The following is a 23,272-nucleotide window of genomic DNA, read 5'->3' on the forward strand; positions in this document are numbered from 1 at the left end:
GAGCTTTTTTTTAAACAGTGGCTTTCTCTTTGCCACTCTGTAAAAAGCTGTGACGGGTGAAGCACCCGGGCAACAGTTGATGTATGCACAGTCACTCCCATCTCAGCCACTAAAGCTGTAACTCCTCCAGGGTTGTCAGAGGTCTCTTGGTGGCCTCTCTCACTAGTCCCCTTCTTGCTTAGTCACTCAGTTTTTGAGGATGGCCTGCTCCAGGCAGATTTACAGCTGTGCCATATTCCTTTCATTTCTTTAACTTAACTGTACTCCAAGGGATGTTCAGTGACTTGGTAATTTCCTTGCATCCATCTCGTGACTTGTGCTTTTCAATAATCTTTTTGCAAGTTGTTTGGGGTGCTCTTTGGTCTTCATGCTGTAATTTTTGCCAGGATACTGACTCACCAGCAGTTGGACTTTCCAGATACAGGTGTATGAATTGAAACAGCTTGACTGCACACAGTTCTCCAAGAACAGATCTCCACTTAACTAATCATGTAACTTCTAAAATCAATTGGTTGCACCAGTATGATTGGTGGTGTATCACATTAAAGGGGGTGAATACTTATGCAATCAATTATTTTGTGTTTGATATTTGTAATTTAGTTCACTTAGTAGAGATCTGTTTTCACTTTGACACGAGTCTTTTTCTGTTGGTTCCTGTCAAAAATCCACTGTGATTCAATGTTGTAAGACAACAAAACATGAAGACTTCTGGGGAGGTGGGTGAATAATTTTTGTAGCCCCTGACAGTTCTGCCAGAAGGAGGAAGAGGGTGGTGGTTCTGTGTCCAGAAAGAAACCAAGCCATAAGCGTTCCTAAAGGGGGAGTATGGAGACAGGACATGCACAGTGAAAATATGGCAGCTAGGGCCATGGAAATAAAAACTTCAAAGTGGTGAAAGCATGCGAGGTGTCACAGATGTACGTGGGAAGGAACTGGATTGGAGCAGGGGTGTCAAGAGTTGCGTTGGGCAAGAGGGAGCAGAAACTATGTGTCTATCAGGACAGTTTTGCTTGTGAATCTTAAACACGCAGTGTGCAATTGAGTGAGAACAAGTTTGGAGCCAGGCAGTGATGCCCCCTTCCTGTTAAGACTGTTTGAGGTAACTTTTTTTTAATTTTTTCTTACTTCTCCTCTAATATTTATTATCTGTGCACTTGTAAAGTTCCTGTGAAACTGCAATTTCCTTTGAAATCTAAAAGTATCTCTCTCTCTCTCTCTCTCTCTCTCTCTCTCTCTCTCTCTCTCTCTCTCTCTCTCTCTCTCTCTCTCTCTCTCTCTCTCTCGGGGAAGAGAATTAAGAGTGATACAAAGAATAGCATCTGATCTGCATTATAGTCATACAGCACAGAAATGAGTTCTTCTGTCCAACTGCTCCACACTGACCAAAATTTCCACCTAAACTAGATCCACATGCCTGCATTTGGCCCATATCTGTCTAAACCTTTTGCATCCATGATTCTGTCCAAGTAGCATTTAAATGTTTAACATTTTTACTGTTTTAATAATGTTTTCAATTCTGCTAGGAAAATTATTAACATTTCCCTTGAAACTGGAGTTTTTCTGGATGCCTTCAAAACTGTAGCTGTCAGATTCCTACTTAAAAAGCCAAAACTATGTCAAATCTTTTCTGCCTGGACAAGATTCCTGAAAGTTATTTTCAACCAACTCAATAACTTTCCGAATGAGAACAACATTCTCAAAAAATTTCAGTAGGTTTCTGAGCAAACCACAGCACAGAGATGACCCACAGCAAAACTGTCAGTGACTTCACTGATGCCAACAGAGTCTCAATTCTAATTCTTCTAAATCTAAGTGCTGCTTTCAACACAAGTGACAACATTTTCCCACAGTACTGCCTTCAGCACTGGGTTGGCTTCTCTGGTAGTGCTCTTAATTGGTTTTGTTCATATATTTTAGAGAAATTTTTTTTCGCCTGAGTTGGAAAGCAATTTTCCAAGAGATACAATGTACCTTTTGGTGTTGCTCAGAAAAGCTATCTTGGTCCCATTATTATAATGTTCCCCTTAGAGGGCATAAACTTGATTTCCACAGTTCTGCGGATGACACAGAGTCTTATATCTTGGTTAAGCCTGATGATGATAACACCCTATCTTTTCTAATTTCTGGTATAGCTGCAATAAACAAATGGATAAGCAATAATTTCCTAAAACTAAATAAACATAAACCTGTAATAACTTGGCTCCCTTTGTAAAATCAGAAGTAAGTAGCCGGGGTGTTCATCTTGATTCAGATTGAATTTAAATCCCACATAAAGAAAACAACCAGAGCAGCATTTCTACACTTAAGGAATATTGAAAAGCTACATTAATTTCTGTCACATAATGATGCTGAAAAACTACAGTAATTTACACTGTTATATTGAATAAACTAAATTCTGGCTTTTTACTGGTCTTCTAAAGCAATCTACTGACAAACTTCAAATCATTCAGTACGCTGCTGTTAGACCTTGAACCAAAACCAGACTGAGGGAACATATCACCTCCGTCCTAGCTATACTGTATTGGCTTCCTGTATCTTTTAGAATTGCTTTTAAAGTTCTCTTTATTTTTTAAAAAAAGTTCTTAATAGTCTGGGACTGGAGCACATCTCAGAATCGTTTTCTTTTTATAATCCTCCTCGAGCGCTCAGGTCTTCTGCTAACCAGCCTCTACCGGACAACTTCCCTTAAAAGATAATTGATAGGTCAGTGTTTCTGAACTATCCTCCTGAACTGCGCAAGTTATTACTTAAAACTGTAAGGGATGCAGACTCAGTTGACACTTCTAAATGTTAACTCAAGACCTATTTATTTAACCTTGCTTTTAACTTAACATTTTTTTTATTTCCATGTTTATTTTTATTCTTTTTTTATTTTCACATGCATATTTTATCCCATTGTAAAGCACTTTGAACTACGTCATCTGTATGAAAAGTACTCTATTTATAAATAAAGTTATTACCATAAATGTTGTTAACCTACCTGCTCAACCACTTCTGCTGGCAGCTCAAGATTTTTCACCCCTCTATTAAGATCACCCCTCATTCCAATGAAAAATATTCCAACCTGCTCTGCCTCCCCCTATAACTCTATCCCTTGAGTAACACCTCATAAATCTCTTCTGCACTCTCTCCAGCTTAATGTGCTCTTTCCAATATCAGGGTGAGCAAACTGAGCACAATATTTTAACACAGCCTCACCAACGTGTTGTACAACAGCAACACAACATCACAACTTCCACACAGTGCCCTGACCAATAGAACCAGTATGTCAAAGGACTTCTATGCCAGTTTCTAACTGTTACGACTCTTTCAGGGAACCATGTACTTGTAGTCATAGCTCCCTCTGTTCGACAACACTCCCTGGAACTTTACCATTCACTGTGAAAATCTCATTCTCATTTCTCTCTCAAACTGCAATATCTCATATATCTGAATTTAACTCCATTTGCCATTCCTCTAGCTGATGAAAATCATTCTGTAAGTCCTGATAACCACCTTCCTCGTCAAAAGTATGACCTATCTTAATATCATCTACAAATTTACTATCCATGCTTTGTACATTTTTATCCAAATTATTTACATGGATGACAAAAAGTAATTGGCCTTGTACCAACCCCAAAGCACACCACTAGTCATGGGCCTCAAACCAGAAAAACAACTTTCCACTATTGCCCTCTGCTTTCCACCATCAGGCCAATTGTGTGTGTTGCTCAGTTTTCCAGCATCTACAGATCTTCTCTTGTTTGTGGTTTGATTACTACTCTGCGAAGTCTCTTCCTGGGATGCCAACCCTGAAGAAATTTAAACTTTCCCTTCAACGGGAGTTCAGTGAAACGCTCTCTTACTGCTCCTCTGCTGCTCTCCGACTCTTTGATCACCCAGAACCGCTACTCACCTACCACCTTGTATTTATCTCTCCCCTCCCTCCACCTTTTAACTCTATGCCTCAACCTTTTTCCCTCCAGTCCTGCCGAAGGGTTTCAGCCCAAAACATCGACTGTACTTTTTTCCATAGATGCTGGCTGGCCTGCTGAGTTCCTCAAGCACTTTATGTGTGTTGCTCAGATTTTCTCTTGTTTGTGTATCCAATTAGCCAGCTCTGTCTGAAACCCATGCAATCTAATGTTTGCTTAGCAGCCTACCAAGTGGAACCTTATCAGAGGCCTCGCTTCAGTACGTAGAACTTACATCTATTGCCCTGATCTTAACCACCTTTTTGGTTACTTCTTTAAAATTTTCAATCAAATTCATAAGACATGATCGTCCACACACAAAGCTGTGCTGACTATCCATAAGGAACCGTTGTCTTTTCATGTGCTTTTATACCTTATCTTTCAGAATCCCTTCGAATAACTTTAAAATTTTTTATTAATTATAAGAACAAAACCTTTTGCACTTGTTTCATTAACTTGCTTCTCTTGGCCAAATGTGTAAGCACTTGGTTAGTGCCAAGTAGTGCTGGGATGACCATTTGTACTGTTTGTTCAATTTGTTGATTTCAGCCTGAACTCCAGCACAATTAGGAAAGTATGCCTATTAAGTACTGCCGGAAAACGTTGTGTAGCCAGTTTTAAAAGGGTTTCCAATTTCTATTATTTGTACTTATTAAACTCAGGTGTCTTTCGAATTTCTTTTCCTGACTTAACATTAACTGCCAGTAAAGGAGGTCTAGCAACTCAAAAGTTCAGCATATTGCAGAGGGAATTACTTCAGTTCTAAGAGATTGATGAGCAGGCATTGAAATATGATGGCAGAATATAGTATTAAATCAAATATAATGGCAGAATGTAGTATTAATTCAAATATGATGGCAGAACATAGTATTAATACAAATATGATGGCAGAACATAGTATTAATGGTAAGACTCTTGGCAGTGTGGAGGATCAGAGGGATCTTGGGGTCCCAGTCCATAGGACACGCAAAGCTGCTGCGCAGGTTGACTCTGTTGTTAAGAAGGCACATGGTGTATTGGCCTTCATCAATCATGGAATTGAATTTAGGAGCCAAGAGGTAATGTTGCAGCTATATAGGACCCTGGTCAGACCCCACTTGGAGCACTGTGCTTAGTTCTGGTTGCCTCACTACAGGAAGGATGTGGAAGCCATAGAAAGGGTGCAGAGGAGATTTACAAGGATGTTGCCTGGATTGGGGAGCATGCCTTATGAGAATACGTTGAGTGAACTCGGCCTTTTCTCCTTGGAGCGACGGAGGATGAGAGGTGACCTGATAGAGGTGTATAAGGTAATAGAGGCATTGATCGTGTCGATAGTCAAACGCTTTTTCCCAGGGCTGAAATGGTTGCCACAAGAGGATACAGGTTTAAGGTGCTGGGGAGTAGGTACAGATGAGAAGTCAAGGGTAAGTTTTTTACTCACAAAGTGGTGAGTGTGTGGAATGGGCTGCCGGCAACGGTGGTGCAGATGGATACAATAGGGTCTTTTAAGAGGCTTTTAGATAGGTACATGGAGCTTAGTAAAATAGAGGGCTATAGGTAAGCCTAGTAATTTCTAAGGTAGGGAAGTGTTCAGCACAACTTTGTGGGCCGAATGGCCTGTATTGTGCTGTAGGTTTTCTATGTTTCTCACACCAACAGTGTGAACAAGCCCACCAAGCTGACCATTGTTCAATTTTAATTAAAGCTAAATACCAATTTGTAATCAATGTTCCAGCCCAACATTTCATTTTACAAAATTGTCCCAATATTCACAATCATCTCATCCTCCATACCACCTTTTCCAGTTTTACTTGTCCAAATATGATTCCTGTATACTTGTCCAAATATAATGATTCCTGTATATTTGTCCAAATATATATGATGCCTGTATATTTGTCCAAATATAAATGATCATGTATATTTGTCCAAATATATATGATGCCTGTATATGTCCAAATATATGATCCCTGTATATTTGTCCGAATACAGATGGTCCCTGTATATTTGTTGAAATAGAATAGATCCTTGTATACTTGTCCAAATATATATAATCCTGTATACTTGTCCAAATATATGATATCCATATATTTGTCCAAATGCGTACATATGATCCCTGTATATTTGTCCAAATATAATCCTGTATATTTGTCCAAATACAAATGATCCCTGTATATTTGTCCAAATATATATGATCCTGTATATTGAAACCTAGCATCTTTCTGATGAGCCCCTTTTATATCTTGATTATTACTGTCATGTGCTTTAGCTACTGTTGTTACCTATAGAATACTCCCACATGACTTCTTCCCTCAAACCCAGTCTGAGTCAAGATAATTTCTCACAACTGTGCTGATCTCACCTTTATTAACAGAGTCATCACACATTGATTTTCCTTTTGTCTAGCTTACAGAAATGTCGTTAGCTGGAACCTTTCAGTTCCTGGCTTTGGTTATCTTTCAATCAAGTCTGGAATAGTGATGAGACCAGACATGTTTATTTCATGTTTATTACAGTACAGTTGACTCATCTTGTTACGGTGCTGTGTGCATTCAGATTAAATACTTTTAACCATGTTTTCTGCTTTAAATCTATCCAGTGGTATGCCTTTCTGTTATGATCACCCTTCTTGTTACTTTGAAATATTTATTTCACACAATAAAACACATGGTTAATTGATTCATCCAAGTATATAACATATGTAATTGATGCTTGGAAATTCTAATTGACATTGCATAACATATTCTTTAAGTATATTATTTAAATGCATACGAGGCGTCTCAAAATTACCAGAGAAGAGATTAGGATGCATCTTTTTAAAAAACAATGAAGGAAAACGTGTTTCAATTTGGAAGCAATTTCAACTCTCTCACAATTAAGTTGCTAAGGATGAGCTACAGATAAACCTTATCACAGAGAAACTCACCTCGCCTTTCTTTACAGTCATAGATTGTCTCCTGGGAGTGATCTCTTCATTAATGCTGGACAGGAAGTTCTGTGAAATACGGAGAGCATCTTGTAACAAAGGATGATCCAGATGGTTGACTGGAGTGTGTTTTAATAAATCCTGCAGGAACATCAGACATCAATCAAACCACAGAACCTAAATCAAAAGGCAACGTACTTTCTATTCACAAGTGCACCTTTTGATTGACATCCAAAGTGATCTTGCTAATATTTACTAATAATTAGAGTGCATGTAGAGAGGATGTTTCCTCTGGTGGGAGAGTCTAAGACCAGAGGACACAGCCTCAGACTAGAGGGGCATCCTTTCAGAACGAAGATGAGGACTAATTTCTTGAGTGAGAGAGTGGTGAATCTGTGAAATTTGTTGCCACAGACAACTGTGGAGGCCAAATCATTGTGTATATTTAAGGCACAGGTTGATAGATTCTTGATTGGTCAGGGCATGAAGGGCTACAGGGGGAAAGCAAGAAATTGGATCAGCCATGATGAAATGGCAAAGCAGACTCGATGGGCCAAATGGCCTAATTCTGCTTCTCTATCTTACGGTCTAATATCACTTGGATTTTTCTTCGACAGTGAGTAACATAATGTAGATGCACGAAAGGATTTGGTAATAGAAGAGATAAGCTAATAACAGACATGACAACTATCTGCAAATAAAATTACCAAAGGCAAGCAAAATTAAGAGCATCTAAATTAAGAGATCATCAGCTTACAGAATCATAATTTACAAACAATAAACCAGAACCCTCCCAGCACAATCCCTTGGTGTATCCTGTCCCACTGACGGTACAAACCCACCAGAACTGAGACACAATATAAGCAGGAGGGAGTAGCTCTGGGAGTGCGCAACTCTGACTTCAGGTTCCTCTGAACTCTAATGCAGGGGTTCCCAACTTTCTTATGCCTTGAGCCCCTACCATTAACCAAAGAGTCCATGGACTTGATGAATGGCATCAAGTCAAACATCATTAAGAAGACATCCTCAAGATTACCACCTTTATGTCCTTCTTCAGCTGATAGGACTGCGCTCTCCATGTTGAATAACACTTAGATGACAAGACCAACAACCGAAAGCGGCTCAAAGGTGGAGACTTCAAAATCTATTCACAACGACCAAGTAAGCCTGTATATTTACCTCATTCTCACTATCTACAGAATATGTGTCTGTCCACAACAGCACTGAAAGAAATGGCCAGTGCACAGTCTCCATAGTATATACCCCCTATCAAACTTGCAGCAAACAGAATAAATGACTTGCCATATGCCTCTTTCTGTCATTACAATTAAATCAGATCAGTCCTAGCAACACACACAAAAATGCTGGAGGAACTCAGCAGGCAGGCAGTACCCATGGAAAAGAGTACAGTCGACGTTTCAAATCAAGACCCTTTAAGCAGGACCTGAGAAAAAAAGCTGAGGAGTAAACGTGGGGGGGGGGAGGGAGAGAGAAGCATAAGGTGATAGGTGAAACCAGAAGGTGGGGAGGGGTGAAGTAAAGAGCTAGGAAGTTGATAGGTGAAAGAGATACAGGGCTGGAGAAGGGGGAATCTGATAGAAGAGGACAGAAGGCCATGGAAGAAAGTAAAGTGGGGAGGAGCACCAGAGGGAGGCAATGGGCAGGCAAGGAGATAAGGTAAGAGAGAGAAAAGGGGATGGGAAATGGTGAAGGTGGGGGGGGGGGGGGGGGCCACTACCAGAAGTTTGAGAGATCAATTATTGGGTAGTCTCCAACCTGATGGCATAAACACCGATTTCTCGAACTTCCGATAATGCCCACCTCCACCCGCTCCACCATCCCCCCCATCCCCTTTTCTCTCTCTCACTTTATTTCCTTTCCTGCCCATCGCCTCCCTCTGGTGCCGAGCAAGAGGTAGGGCTGAGCAAACTTGTGGGCCTGAAGATAGCTAAGCCTCCTGGTCCTGATGGAATGCATCTCAGGGTACTGAAAAAAATGGCAGAAGTTATAGTAGGGGCTTTGGTGATAATTTTTCAAAATTCTCTAGATTCTGGGCAGGTCCCAGCAGATTGGAAGATGGTGAATGTCACACCACTTTTTAAAAAAGGATGTAGGCAAAAGAAGGGCAACTATAGGCCAGTTAGCTTAACATCTGTAGTCAGGAAAATGCCTGAAGCTGTCATTAAGGAAGAAATAGTGAAACATTTAGAAAAGAATGGTTCCATTAGACAGACGCAGCATGGATTCAGAAAGGGCAAGTCCTGTTTGACAAACTTACTGGAGTTCTTTGAGGATATAACAAGTGCAGTGGATAGAGGGGAACAAATGGACATTATTTGCTTGGATTTCCAGAAGGAGTTCAATAAGGTCCCGCATAAAAGACTTATCCGTAAGATAAAGGATGCATAGAGTTGGGGGTGATGTATTAGCATGGATAGAGGATTGGTTAACTAAAAGAAAGCAGAGAGTTGGGATAGATAGGTGTTACTCTGGTTGGCAATCAGTGATGAGCAGTGTCTTACAATCTACACAGACACTTTTAAGAAGCAAATTACCTTGATCCCAAGATCTCTTTTTACATCAATGCTACTTAAGATCCTGGCATTAACTAGGTTCTTGCCATTTATGTTGGGGAAAAAACAATCCATCACTATCCCTCAGTCTTCTAACAGCAAACCAATTTTGTGTCCAATCAGCCAAGTCACCAAAGATCCAATGCTTTCTAATTTTCTGGATGAGTTTACATCTGGGACCTTGTTGAATGCCTTCCTAAAATCCATGTACACAACATTCACTGCTGTACCGTCATCAATTCCTCAGAAACCTCAATCAGATTAGTCAGACAGGACCTGCCCTGCACAAATCATGCTGACCTCTCCCTAATTAGATCTTGTTTCTCCAAATGCTCATAGATCCCAACACTAAGAATCCTTACCATTAGTGTCCCTAACAGTGATGTTAGACTCACTTGTCCATCATTTCCAGGATTATCTCTATTCCCCTTCTTGAACAAAACAACATAAGCTACCTGCCAGTGCTTCAGCACCACACCTGTGGTGAGTAAAGATACAAAACTCTTGGTCAAGGTCCCAGCAATCTCACCTCTCACCCCTCTCAACAACCTGGGGTATATACCATCGGGCCCTGGGGAGATGTCCACTGCCATGTTTATCAAGAGACCTTCCTAATTTCAAAATGCCTCAGCATATTAGCAGGCTCTACTCTGATGTCACTATTTCTACATCCTTCTCAGTAAATATAAATGCAAAGTACACATTTAGCATCTCGTCCATATATTCAGCCTCCAAGCATAAGTTCCCTCCTTTATCCTCGAACAGTCCTACCCTTCCCCTGGTCTTTAAGCAGCCAGTCCTGTCCCTTTTTCAACCAAGTCTCTGTAATGGCCACAACATCATTGTTCCATACTGTAAGACCCTTACTATTAATACACCTTGCTGTGAACTGTACAAACACATCTCAAAGTCATGTTGTTTATATCCCTTAGGTCCACACAATCCTTCCTTGCAGTACAACACCTAGCTTAGGTTCAATCTCGCTACTCTGTGACCATGTTGGTGCCCTGATTCAAGCCCCCTCATAATCTAGTTTACACTCTCCTGAGTAGCAGCAGTGAATCGTACAGCCAGGATCTTGGTTCCAGTTAAGATAACCTGGCCCTTTTATACAGGGCATCCTTTAATTAAGGCTTATAATATATTATGGGGAAATGATTGGCTAGGATAGAGCTACATCTTGAGTGCAAAAACTGAGATTGCTCTTTATGCAGGGAAGTACTGTTACTACACACACATAGGATTACATTGGATAATGGCACAGAAACATTCTGCCCAACCATGTCTCTGCTTATGATACTCTTGAGCCTTCTCCCATCGTGCCCCATCTAAATCTAACAGTGTATCTCTCTACTTCCTTATCTGCTACCCACTCTCTGTTTAACTACTAATTTTAGCCATTTCGTATGTTAGCAACAAGAGGTAAGAATCTGTAATTCTCTTCTGTTAATGAGAATGGTGGTCTGTTCATTGTTAACCCCACCCTCTTAATTAAAAGCAACAGTTTGGATTGTGATCACAGGTGGCAATGGCTCAGCTGAATAGTGAAGCAAAGTGACACATCCCTCTGCAACACACAAAATGCTGGAGGAACTCAGCAGGTCAGGAGGGGAACAAACAGTTGTTGTTTTGGTCTATCGGAACTGGAAAGGAAGGAGGCAGAAGCAGAAGATGGGTGGGGGGGGGAAGGAGTAGAATCTAGCAGGTGATAGGTGAGACCAGGTGAGGGGGCAAGGTGGGTGGATGGGAGGTGGGGGAAAGGAGTAGAATCTAGCAGGTGATAGGTGAGACCAGGTGAGGGGGCAAGGTGGGTGGATGGGAGGTGGGGGAAAGGAGTAGAATCTAGCAGGTGATAGGTGAGACCAGGTGAGGGGGCAAGGTGGGTGGATGGGTGGGGGGGAAGGAGTAGAATCTAGCAGGTGATAGGTGAGACCAGGTGAGGGGGCAAGGTGGGTGGATGAGTGGGGGGGGAAGGAGTAGAATCTAGCAGGTGATAGGTGAGACCAGGTGAGGGGGCAAGGTGGGTGGATGGGTGGAGGGAAGGAGTAGAATCTAGCAGGTGATAGGTGAGACCAGGTGAGGGGGCAAGGTGGGTAGATGGGTGGGGGGCAAGTAGTAGAATCTAGCAGGTGATAGGTGAGACCAGGTGAGGGGGCAAGGTGGGTGGATGGGTGGGGGGCAAGTAGTAGAATCTAGCAGGTGATAGGTGAGACCAGGTGAGGGGGCAAGGTGGGTGGACGGGTGGGGGGCAAGTAGTAGAATCTAGCAGGTGATAGGTGAGACCAGGTGAGGGGGCAAGGTGGGTGGATGGGTGGGTGGGATGAAGTAAGAAGCTGAGAGAGGATGGATAGAAGAGATAAGGGACAGAAGAAGGAATCTGATATGACTGAGAAGTATACACCTGTTCACGTTTTTGAACGTACCTTAAGCTTCAAAAGGGTTCAAAACTATGATGATGATTAAGTAACACACACAAAATGCTGGAGGAACTCAATAGGCCAGTCTGCATCTATGGAAAAAAACAGTCGACGTCTCAGTCCGAAACATCGACTGTACTTCTCTCCACAGATGCTGCTGGGCCTGCTGAGTTCCTCCAACATTTTGTGTGTGTTGCTCGGTTTTCCAGCATCTGCAAATTTTCTCGTTTATGACAACGATTAGATGAGCTTTTACAGTTAGCTAGTCATTGCATGGCACTGCTGAACTTACATGGAGAACAAGTGTGCTTCGGGTGACTCGGTCAACAGGTTTATAGAGAAGAGCTGTGAAAAGAGAAAACAAGACTGTAAGACACAAAAGTGCACATTGCAATTTTATACTGACATGTCAACACAATTTCTCTGTCCAGTGATGCTACCTAACCCACAGATTATCTCCAGCAAGTTCTGCTTTAATCATGGTAAAATACACAAGAGATAGAATCAGAGAACACTCCAAAAAAATAAAACTTTCTTCAAATGCACCTTCTTAAACTAGTAAACAAGGGAGACCCCACTGGAAGGCAGAGAAAGTATAGGGTGTTCTTAAAAGCAGTAATTGGAGGGGGAGCAAGGTTAAAGAAAACCCCAAAACATGTTGTAAGTGTAGTAACTTCAAGAGGGTAACCTTGATGCTGGTACCCTCACTGTTCATTATACCAGGGAATGAGCAGGGTTCTCTTGGGACCAAAAAATGCTAATCTGTGTGTGGAACTGCAATGAATTGTCCTCACTTGTGTTCATTATAGAGAAGGGCACAGTAATTCGAAAATAAGGAAGAGGGAATCAGCGGAATTTCAGAATAAACTACCATCAGGGAGCAGGAGTGAGTGACATTGTTATTACAAAGGAAAGAGTGCTAGATAATCTCATGGGTCTTAAGGTGGATAAGTCACCTGGACCAGATGGACGACATCCCAAAGTCCTGAGAGAGGTTGCTGAAGAGATAACGGATGCATTGGTTACGATCTTTCAAAGAATCACTTGATTCTGGCATGGTCCCAGAGGACTTGAAGATTGCAAATGTCACTCCACTCTTTAAGAAGGGATGAAGGCAAAAGAAAGGAAATTATAGGCCAATTAGCTTCACTTCAGTGGTTGGGTAAGTGTTGGAGTCTATTATTAAGGATGAGGTTTTGAGTACTTGGAGACTAAAAATAAAAGTCAGTCAGTCAACATGGTTTTTGTAAAAGGAAATCTTGTCTGACAAATCTGTTAGAGTTCTTCAAGGAAGTAACAAGCAGGGTGGACAAAGGAGAGGCAGTGGTTGTCAATTACTTGGATTTTCAGAAAGCATTTGACAAGGTGCCACACGAGGCTGCTTAACAGATACTGGTATGGAGAGCAAAATGGCTAACAGGCAGGAGGCAGTGAACGGGAATAAAAGGGGCCATCTTCTGGTTGGCTGCCGGTGATTAGTGGTGTTCCTCAGGTGTCAGTATTGGGACCACTACTTTTCACATTGTTTGTCAATGATTTAGATAATGGAATTGATGGCTTTGTGGCAAAGTTTGTGGATGATACAAAGATAGGTGGAGGGGTAGATCGTGCTGAAGAAGCAATGCAATAGCAACAGGATTTGGACAAATTGGAAGAGTGGATAGAAGTGGAAGATAGCATACAGTGTTGGGAAATGTATGATAATGAACTTTGGACTATTATCTAAATGGGAAGAATGTTCAAACATCAGGGGTGCAGAGGGACTTAGGTGTCCTTATCCAGGACTCCCAGAAGGTCAATTTACAGGTTGAATCTGTAGTAAAGAAGGCAAATACAATGTTGGCATTTACTTCAAAGGGAATAGAATATAAAAGCAAAGAGATAATGGTGAGCCTTTATAAGACACTAGTCAAGCTGCACTTGTCATTGGAGAGTCCAGAGGAGGTTCACGAGGATAATTCTGGAAATGAAGGGGTTAATATATGAGGAGCATTTGGCAGCTTTGGGCTTGTTCTCTCTAACAATTCAGAAGAATGCAGGAGGATCTCATTGAAACCTACCGAATGTTGAAAGGACTAGAGAGGGTGGATGTGGAGAGGATGTTTCCTATGGTGGGGGTATCCAGAACTAGAGGGCACGGCCTCAAAATTGAGAGGTGACCATTTCGAACTGAGGTAAGGAGGAATTTTTTTAGCCAGAGAGTAGTAAATCTGTGAAATGCTCTGCTACAGTCTGTGGCGGAGACCAAGTCCACGTGTATACTTAAGGCAGAAATTGATTGTTTCTGATCAGTCAAGGCCTCAAAAGATATGGCGAGAATATGGGGTTGAGTGGGATCCCGTGCAACTTTATTCAAGAGGAGTCAGGATAAGATAGGTAATTACAGGTTGGTTTAACATCAATGATACAGAAACTATTGCAGAAACTTCTGAGAGGCAAGATTGATGAAAATTTTCTCTTGTTTGTCAAAAATAATTAGGATGGCTTTACTAAGAGGAAATTCTATCTGGCCAGTCTGATCGATTCCGTTGTAGCAATGAGGAGGATAAGTGTTGTTGGTGTAGTCTGCTGTTCATTGATTACAGCTCAGCTTTTAATACCATTATCCCCTCTGTATTAATCATCAAGCTTCTACACTTGTACCTCTGTACTTTCCTTTGCATTGTATTGTCGACTTTCTCATTGGGTAAGGACTGGTAATAACATCTTCTCCTTGTTGACCATCACACCAGCACACTTCAAAGAGTGTGCTTAGGCCACTGCTCTGCTCTCATGACAATGGGTTAGCACAACTCAAACGCCATCCATAAATAGGCAGGTGACACTACTATAAATTTTTAATGGTGACAAGAATGTTGTACAGGGACATGCACCCATCCTCATTGAGGGGTCAGAGGTGAGTGGAAAGAGTGAAATGTTTTAATTTCCTGGGTGCCTACAATTCTGACACCTGCCCTGCACCCAACTGAAAGTTCAAAATTTCAAAGTAAATTTATTATTAAAGTACATATATGTCACGATATATGAGTTTTATTTTCTTGTGGGCATACTCAGTAAAATCATAATAGAATCAGTGAAAGAACGCACCCAATAGGGTGGACAATCAATTGCACAAGGCAACAAACTGTACATGCCAGTGGCTCTTCCTCATCAGGAGCTTGGGGAGATTTTGTAGGCCAACAAAGATGCCTACACATTTCCAACAATGTGTAGGGGGAGATGGCTTTGACTGGTTGCACTGCACCTTGCTCGGAGATTCCAATGCAAAGGATCCTAAGAGGTGACAGAGGGTTGTCGACCCCACCAGCCCCATCACGGGCACAACCCTCTGCACCATCAGGGACCTCTTCAACAGCAGTGACTGAAGAAGTTTGCATCCTTACCATCCAAAGCGTGCCTTCCTCTTTTTAAAGGCAAGAGGGAGGGAGGAGGTTTAGGAGCATGAAGACCCACACTCAATGACTCAGAAACAGCCTCTCCCCCTCTGCCATCAGGTTTCTGAAAATTGTACGTACCCATTAATTTTTTGCACTGTTTATTTTGGAATTTATAATAATATTATGTCTTTGCACTATACCGCTGCTACAAAATAATATCACTTCGTATAAGACAGTGATAATAAACCTCATTCTGAACTGTTTTGGTGATAAGATCAGAAGGTCATGGTTCAAGACCCATGCCGAGCTCGTCAGTTTCATCAAATTTACCTCCAACTCTCACCCTGCCCTTGGGTCATATCTGACACCTCTCTCCCCTTTCTCCATCACTCTGCCTCCATCTCTGGAAACAAACTATCTACCGATACCTTTTATAAACCTACCAACTCTCACAGTTATCTTCACTATACCTCTCCCCACCCTCTCACCTGTCAAAACGCCATTCCCTTTTCTTAATTCCTTCATCTCCACTGCATTTGTTGCCACAAACAGTCCTTCCATGTGACACAACAATCCACCTGAAAATCTGCTGGGGTCGTCTACGGCACTTAATGCTTTGGATGCTGCCTTTTCTACGTCAGTGAGACCTGACACAGACTGGGGGACCACCCTGTTGAGCACCTTCGCTCCATCTCCAAGAAGCAGGATTTCCCGGAGGCCCACCATTTTAATTCCACTCCCCATTCCCATTTCAACATCTCTACCCAGGCCTCCTCTACTGCCACGATGGGGCCATTCTCAGGTTAGAGGACCAACATCTCATATTCCATCTGGGCAGCCTCCATCTGATGGGATGAATATTGATTTCTCTAACATCTGGTAATTCTTTTGCCCCCTCCCCTTCCCTCTTCTTCCATTTCTCACTCTGGCTCTCCTCTTACCTATTCTCCTCCTCACCTGCCTGTCATGTCCCCCTGTGCATCCTCCCCCACTTCCCTTTCATTCTGGCGGCACTCTCCTCTGCCAGCAGATTCCTTCCTCTTTAGTGGTTTACCTTTTCACTTATCAGCTCCCAGCTTCTCACTCCAACCTCTCTTCCCCCTCAACATGGCTTCACTAATCAAATTCCAGGTTGTACTCCTTCCCCTTCCCCATCTTCTAATTCTGGCTTCTTTCCCTATTCTTTCCAGTCCTGATGAGGAGTCACGGCCCAAAACATCTACTATTTACTCTTTTCCACAGATGCAGAGTGAAGTGCAGAAATTGTCCTCAACTCCAGAACTACATTGGTAAATTGTTAAGATAAGCAGATCAAGTGCACGTGGAACGTAACCCGGAAATATGTATTGCACTTTGAGAGCTAGAGTGCACTTTGCACTCTAGGATCAAGATAACAAATGGTTGGATCGCAGGAGCTACTGAGGAACAAAGGAACCTTGGTGTACATGTTCAAAAGTCCCTGAAGGCACAGCACTGGAACACTGGAAGAGAAGATAATGCACTCAATACTTGCCTTCAATAGCCTGGACACAGAATATAAGAACTAGCAAGTTTTAATACGATGTTAAACAACACAGATAGGGCTACAGCTGGAGAATTGATCACCGTAACCTAGGACTGAAGAAGGTAGTGTGAAGATTCGATAAAATGTGGCTTAGGAAGATGTGTTTGAGACATGTGGAAAACTGGAAAGGCTGTTTTGTTTTCCTTGAAGTGGGGCAGGAAAATGAGGCACTTAACTGAGATATAAATAATTATGAGGGATAGACACGTGGTAGCTAGCAAGAAATGTGTCCCCTTGGCAGAGGTGTCCATGACCAGAAGCATTTGTTAAGGTAAGAGGTAGGAAATTTAGAGAGGATCTCAAGAAGAATTTTTCACCAAGGTTAGTTGGAGTCCTTTGTCTCTTTCAACATTTAGGAGTTACTTAGATGAGCAGATGAATTGCCAAGGCACGGAAGGCTACATGCCAAGTGCTAGCAAATGAGATTCATGAGAACTTGATGGTTAGAATGGACATGGTGAACTGTAGCTCCAATTTTTATGCTGTGCGAAACTCTGTAGCTCAACACTGTCAGTGTCCTTCAATATTCAGTCTTTCAAATGTTCTCCCTTATGGTTCATGCAGCACCATTTCACTGAGACTGACAACACTACCGTACGTTGACTTAGTCATAATACCCAAATCTAGTGCTCCCCAGAATGCAAAATAAGAAATGCTTATTGCTGAGCAGAAAGTCCTGTTAACTTACTCACTTCTTACCTGGAGTGTTAAAAAAAATTAACAGAACCAACATGCTTCCAAAGCCAAAATTTCAAGTCGTAAAACTGGAATGTCCTACCTTCGAGAGAGTTCTTTGTGTTCTGATCTTTTATGTCTTTGGTGTTCCTGACCTTTAAATTCTAAAATAAAAAGAAAAGCACATTAAATGGTGCTGTTGGTGGTGTTGTAGATAGCGTAGAGGATTGTCGAAGATTGCAGAGAGACATTGATAGGATGCAGAAGTGGGTTGAGAAGTGGCAGATGGAGTTCAACCCGGAGAAGTGTGAGGTGGTACACTTTGGACGGACAAACTCCAAGGCAGAGTACGGTGTGGAGGAGCAGAAAGATCTGGGAGTACGTGTCCACAGATCCCTGAAAGTTGCCTCACAGGTAGATAGGGTAGTTAATAAAGCTTATGGGTGTTAGCTTTCAGAAGTTGAGGGATAGAGTTTAAGAGACGGGATGTAATGATGCAGCTCTATAAAACTCTAGTTAGGCTACACTTGGAGTACTGCGTCCAGTTCTGGTTGCCTCACTATAGGAAGGACGTGGAAGCATTGGAAAGGGTACAGAGGAGATTTACCAGGATGCTGCCTGGTTTAGAGAGTATGGACTATGATCAGAGATTAAGGGAGCAAGGGCTTTACCCTTTGGAGAGAAGGAGGATGAGAGGAGACATGATAAAGGTGTACAAGATATTAAGAGGAACAGACAGAGTGGACAGCCAGCGCCTCTTCCCCAGGACACCACTGCTCAGTACAAGAGGACATGGCTTTAAGGTAAGGGGAGGGAAGTTCAAGGGGGATATTAGAGGAAGGTTTTTCACTCAGAGAGTGGTTGGTGTGTGGAATGCACTGCCTGAGTCAGTGGTGGAGACAGATACACTAGTGAAATTTAAGAGTCTACTAGACAGGTATATGGAGGAATTAAAGGTGGGGGGGGGGGGGTTATATAGGAGGCAGGTTTTGAGGGTCAGCACAACATTGTGGGCCGAAGGGCCTGTAAAGTGCTGTACTATTCTATGTTCTATATTAAATGGACAGCACAAGTGGATACACATAGAATTGAATTTAACTTTAATGGAAATTAACTTTAATGGAAATGTCAGACTATTTAAGTTATGAATTGGCCTGTAGAAGCACAGGCCAGAGAAAGCGAGAATATGAGAGGGGGGATAGAAAAGATAAAGATAAACTTTCATATCATTCTAGTATAGCATAATTGTTACCATTTCAGTCAGACCACAGAAAACTGCATGTAAGTACCAAAAAGAACCAATTTGCACAAGGCGAGACACAACCATACTCCCTGACCTATGAAACCAACATTATTCAATCCACCACCATCAATAACAACACAAACAAAAAGAGAAAATGCTGAAGTATTGAACAAATCAAGCAGCAGCTATGAAGAGAGAATCATTCAATGTTTCAGTTCAAGGAACCTTCACCAGAAATGGAAAAGAGAGAAAACCACCATGTATTAAACTGCAAATGACTAAAGGACTGTGGATGGGAGGGAGGAACAGGGCTTGTTCTTGCTGTTATTGTTTTGTTGTTTGCTGTGTTCTATGCATTGTTGGCACCAGAATGTGCAGCAACATTTGCAGGCTGACCCAGAACACCCTTAGCTGTTGTTGTTAACACAAACTATGTATTTCACTAACAAGAGAAAATCTGCAGACGCTGGAAATCCAAGCAACATACTCAAAATGCTGGAGGAACTCAGCAGGCCAGGGAGCATCTGTGAAAAAAATTACAGTCGACGTTTCAGGCCAAAACCCTTTGGTAGGACTGGAGAAAAAAAAGCTGAGGAGTAGATTTGAAAAGTGGGGGAAGGGAGACAGAAATAGCAGGCAATAGGTGAAACTTGGAGGGGGAAGGATGAAGCAAAGAGCTAGGAAGTTGATTGGTGAAAGAGGCAGAGGCCACTAAAGAGGGAAGAAAGGAGGGGGGAGGAGCACTAGAGGGAGGTGATGGGCAGGCAAGAGATAACATGAGAGAGGTACAAGGGAATGGAAAATGGTGAAGGGGGTGGAAGCATTACTGGAAATTTGTGATAATGATGTTCATGCCATCAGGTTGGAGGCTAACCTAGCACTTACCCTTGCAAGAGGAACAAATGCTTCACCTGCCCCTACAACTCCTCCCTCACTACCATTCAGGGTCCAAAACCTGAGTCTGTTGAGGTCATATGCTGTGTCAGGTGCACCCAGTGTGGCCTCTTGTACACCGGTGAGATCCAACGTAGATTGAGAGACCACTTTGCCGAGCATCCACCGGAACAAGTGGGATCTCCCCGTGACCACCTATTTTTATTCCACTTCCCATTCCCACTCTGATATGTCTTTCTTTCCCAATCAACTTCCTAGCTCTTTGCTTCATCCTTCCTCCTCCAAGTTTCACCTGTCTGCTATTTCTCTCTCCCTTTCCCCCACTTCTCAAATCTACACCTCTGCCTTTTCTCTCCAGTTATGCTGAAGGGTTTTGGCCTGAAACGTCGACTGTACTCTTTTCCATAGATGCTGCCTGGCCTGCTGAGTGCCTCCAGCGTTTTGTGTGTGTTGCTTGAATTTCACTGTATGTTTTGATGTACATGCGACTAATAAACGTGAATCTTGAAGGGACATGGATGGAGAAAACAGAGGGAATATCTTTAAAATATGAAAACGGGGAGCAAACAGAAACAGAAAGATACCATCACATCTTTGGAGAAAAAAAAGTGACTACCTTTTCATTGAATACAATATTAAACTGTTACATGCCTGGATGGAAAATTCCTTGAATTTATGTAAGGCACTGTAGGTACAAAATAGGAGTCTGAAGAGGGAAGTCAGACTGGGAGGGGAAGAGGGAATTGATCGGGTTTCCAGAAGGATTGCCATTATGAACTGGAAAAAGTCCTCTGCAAAACAGTCACGCAATCTACATTTGGTTTCTCCTCTATACTATGCCTCTAGTCACCTGCTACTTTAATTCTCCATTCCTCTCCCACTCTGGATTTCCTGTCTCCATATCTCAGGTAACCACTCTTCTTCTCTCCATAGAATTTCTACTTCAACTACTTCTGACAACTTTTTCAACTTATTTTTCTTTTACTTGTATCCAGTTTTTAAATGCACCTTTTACCTTGACAATTTTGGTCTTTACCCTATCACAGGCACACCTTCCATTCTGGCCATGTCTATTTTCACATTTTTCCAGTTCTGATTAAGGACGTTTTAACTGAAATGTTGAGCTATTACAGAATTTACTGGGCTTTTTGAACATCTACTGATTTGGTCCCGCCGTATCCGGTAACACTCCACACTACCAACAAAATTTTTATAGAAACTACCCAATATATTCTAACTGGAGCTGGTAACTGATCACGCATTTGTTCAATATGTACATCTTCTGGCACTCTAACTTCCCACATCAGCTGCAGACCAAACAGACTCCCTATCGGAAGGGTTTTTTTTAATTGTCAGTTCAAAAGCTTATTTCCTAATCTTATATTTTTATAATTAGAACTAAACAGTTCACACAAAAAAAACTGTTCCTAAAAGCCTTTGGACAATCTGTTGGCATAAATTTATCACTTTATATCATTTGGATATAAATTTATCCAAATCTTAGAATTCCATACTGAATACCATGTGTGAGCATCATCACCATAAGGTCACAGTTATAATAAGAAGATAATAAGATAACAAAGACTGGGTATCAATGTAGAAAGTTCCATTTCCTTCAACAATATAAGACAGCACTGCCAGAAGTCAATATATTTCTGCCAAGTGTCAATCCAGTCACCTCACGGTGATGAGGTGAGGCAAATTCCATACTGTCTTATCTCCCCATTTCGCAAAATTTCAGCTAAAGAACAACTTTGAAATGATAACACATTCTATTCTGCTGAAAATGTAAAGAGTACTTTGGACCACAGGTTGATTATGAGCAGTCAGAAACTTCAGTTTTCACTAACAATACGAAGGAAAAGTTTAGGTACATTTATTAACTGTAAATGATTTTGGACTATGTAAGGTTTCGCCCACAAGTCAATTATGTGATCTTGAGCATTTGGTATTGAGTAGAGCTGACAGGTTAGACAGACAGATACTTTATTGATCCCAAAGTAAATTACAAGTACACAGATATACAAATATTAGAAGAGGATTAAGGAAGAATAAAAAAATAAATTACCTCAAACAGTCTAACCGGGGTGGGGTGGTGGGGGTGCTATCATCACTTCCCTGGCTATAGGTTGACTCTTTTAGAGCCTAATGGTTGAGGGTAAGAATTACCCCATATAGTGCTCTTTGGAGCAGCGCAGTTTTGTCTTAGTCTACTTCTCAGAGTGCTCCTCTGTTCAGCCAAGGTGGTATGCAGAGGGTGAAAAACGTTGACCAGAATTGTCAGGAATTTCCATCGCGTCCTTTGTTCTACCAGTGTCCAGTCTGACTCCTATAACAGAGCCAGCCTTTCTAATCAGTCTATTGAGCAACTTTCGAATGTTGTATCAAAGGACAGGATCAGAATCACATTTACTATTACTGACTGGAATAATGTGAGTTTGGTGTTTGGGGCAGGTACATGGAGAGGCAAGGTTTTGAAGACTAGCTTAGATGGGCATCTTGATTGACTTGGGCGAGTTGAGCCAAAGGAACTGTCTCTACGCCACCAGTGCAATGATGAAAAAGACTGAATAATTTCATTCTGTGCTAATAAAAAATACTTGTTCAGTTCATGGGTTAATTTTGTTTTGCATTACGTATTCGTCAAAGAATTTGTTGAAGACAATACCTCTGATATTTCAGAAAACTGAGCATTAGCTTGACAGCACTTCTCTGCTGTCTCAACAGCAGCTTCATAGTTATCCACAAAGGCTCGATACACGCCAAGCTGGCTGGCCTGCAAAACAACAGAACAGATTTAGAAATATGCTGCTTTCAGCTACACGAGTGTCAATTAGAAATAAAGGTGAACTCATTTCTGACATCACAAACCTTTCCAAAATCAATGACCTGCTTTCCATATACTGTAAATTATTCCCACTACATTTGAGAAACGCAGTGGCTAATGTACACCAAACGTAATTTCACAGCCAGAAGGCGTGAGTGAATGACTTGTTACTCTCTTGGTGTTGTTGGTGTCAAGAAATTAAATGTTGGCTGAAGGCATTGATGGATGTTTCCTAAAATAAGAATTGTGATTTTATATACTCATTTAAACTAAACAATTTATTTGTTGGAGGATGAAATCTCCAACAATACTGCACAGCTCACTGCTGGAGTAGGGTGATTATGACAGCCTTTTGTGGCCAATGTGCCAAAAGATTTCTTGACAACTCTACCTGTGCCACTAGTTTCAATGAATTATGGACCTGTATTTTCATATCCCTTTGTTCTACCACACTCCTCAGTGCCCTACTGCTCACAGTGTAAGACCTACCCCGCTTGGTCCTGCCGAAGCGCAACGCCTCACACGCATTTGTCTGCTTTACATTCCATCTGCCATTTTTCCAGCTAGTCCAGATCAAGCTTGCAAGCATCTGATAGTCTTCCTCACTTAGTGGGACCAAAATTGTCCATTACACCCCCAATCTTGGTGTCATCCCCAAATTTACAGATCTAGTAACCACATTATTCAAACCGTTGATATAGATGACAAACAATGGACCCAGCGCTGCAGCATTCCGCTAGTCACAGGCCTCCTGTCAGAGAGGCGTTCATCCACAGCCACTCCCTGGCTTCTCCCACAAAGACCTCATCTTGAACGCTCTGCAAAAGAACTTTCTTGACCAAAT

At 41.8% G+C, this 23,272-nt stretch overlaps 1 protein-coding gene across 2 annotated transcripts in view; it reads right to left on the minus strand.

Annotated features, from left to right (window-relative positions):
• The window catches only part of si:dkey-91m11.5 (PH_BCR_vertebrate and RhoGAP_Bcr domain-containing protein), a 406,087-nt gene that overhangs the window by 232,757 nt on the left and 150,058 nt on the right, over positions 1-23,272 (minus strand). For both annotated transcript variants that reach the window (XM_059983343.1, XM_059983342.1), the window contains exons 5-8: positions 22,270-22,377; positions 17,568-17,628; positions 12,141-12,193; positions 6,859-6,999 (exon numbers count right to left, since the gene is read on the minus strand). In XM_059983343.1, the coding sequence (XP_059839326.1) occupies positions 6,859-6,999; positions 12,141-12,193; positions 17,568-17,628; positions 22,270-22,377 (363 nt within the window). The remainder of the gene's footprint in view (positions 1-6,858; positions 7,000-12,140; positions 12,194-17,567; positions 17,629-22,269; positions 22,378-23,272) is intronic.

The sequence above is a fragment of the Hypanus sabinus genome, chromosome 10 (assembly GCF_030144855.1).
Source record: "Hypanus sabinus isolate sHypSab1 chromosome 10, sHypSab1.hap1, whole genome shotgun sequence".
Classification (NCBI taxonomy): Eukaryota; Metazoa; Chordata; class Chondrichthyes; order Myliobatiformes; family Dasyatidae; genus Hypanus; species Hypanus sabinus.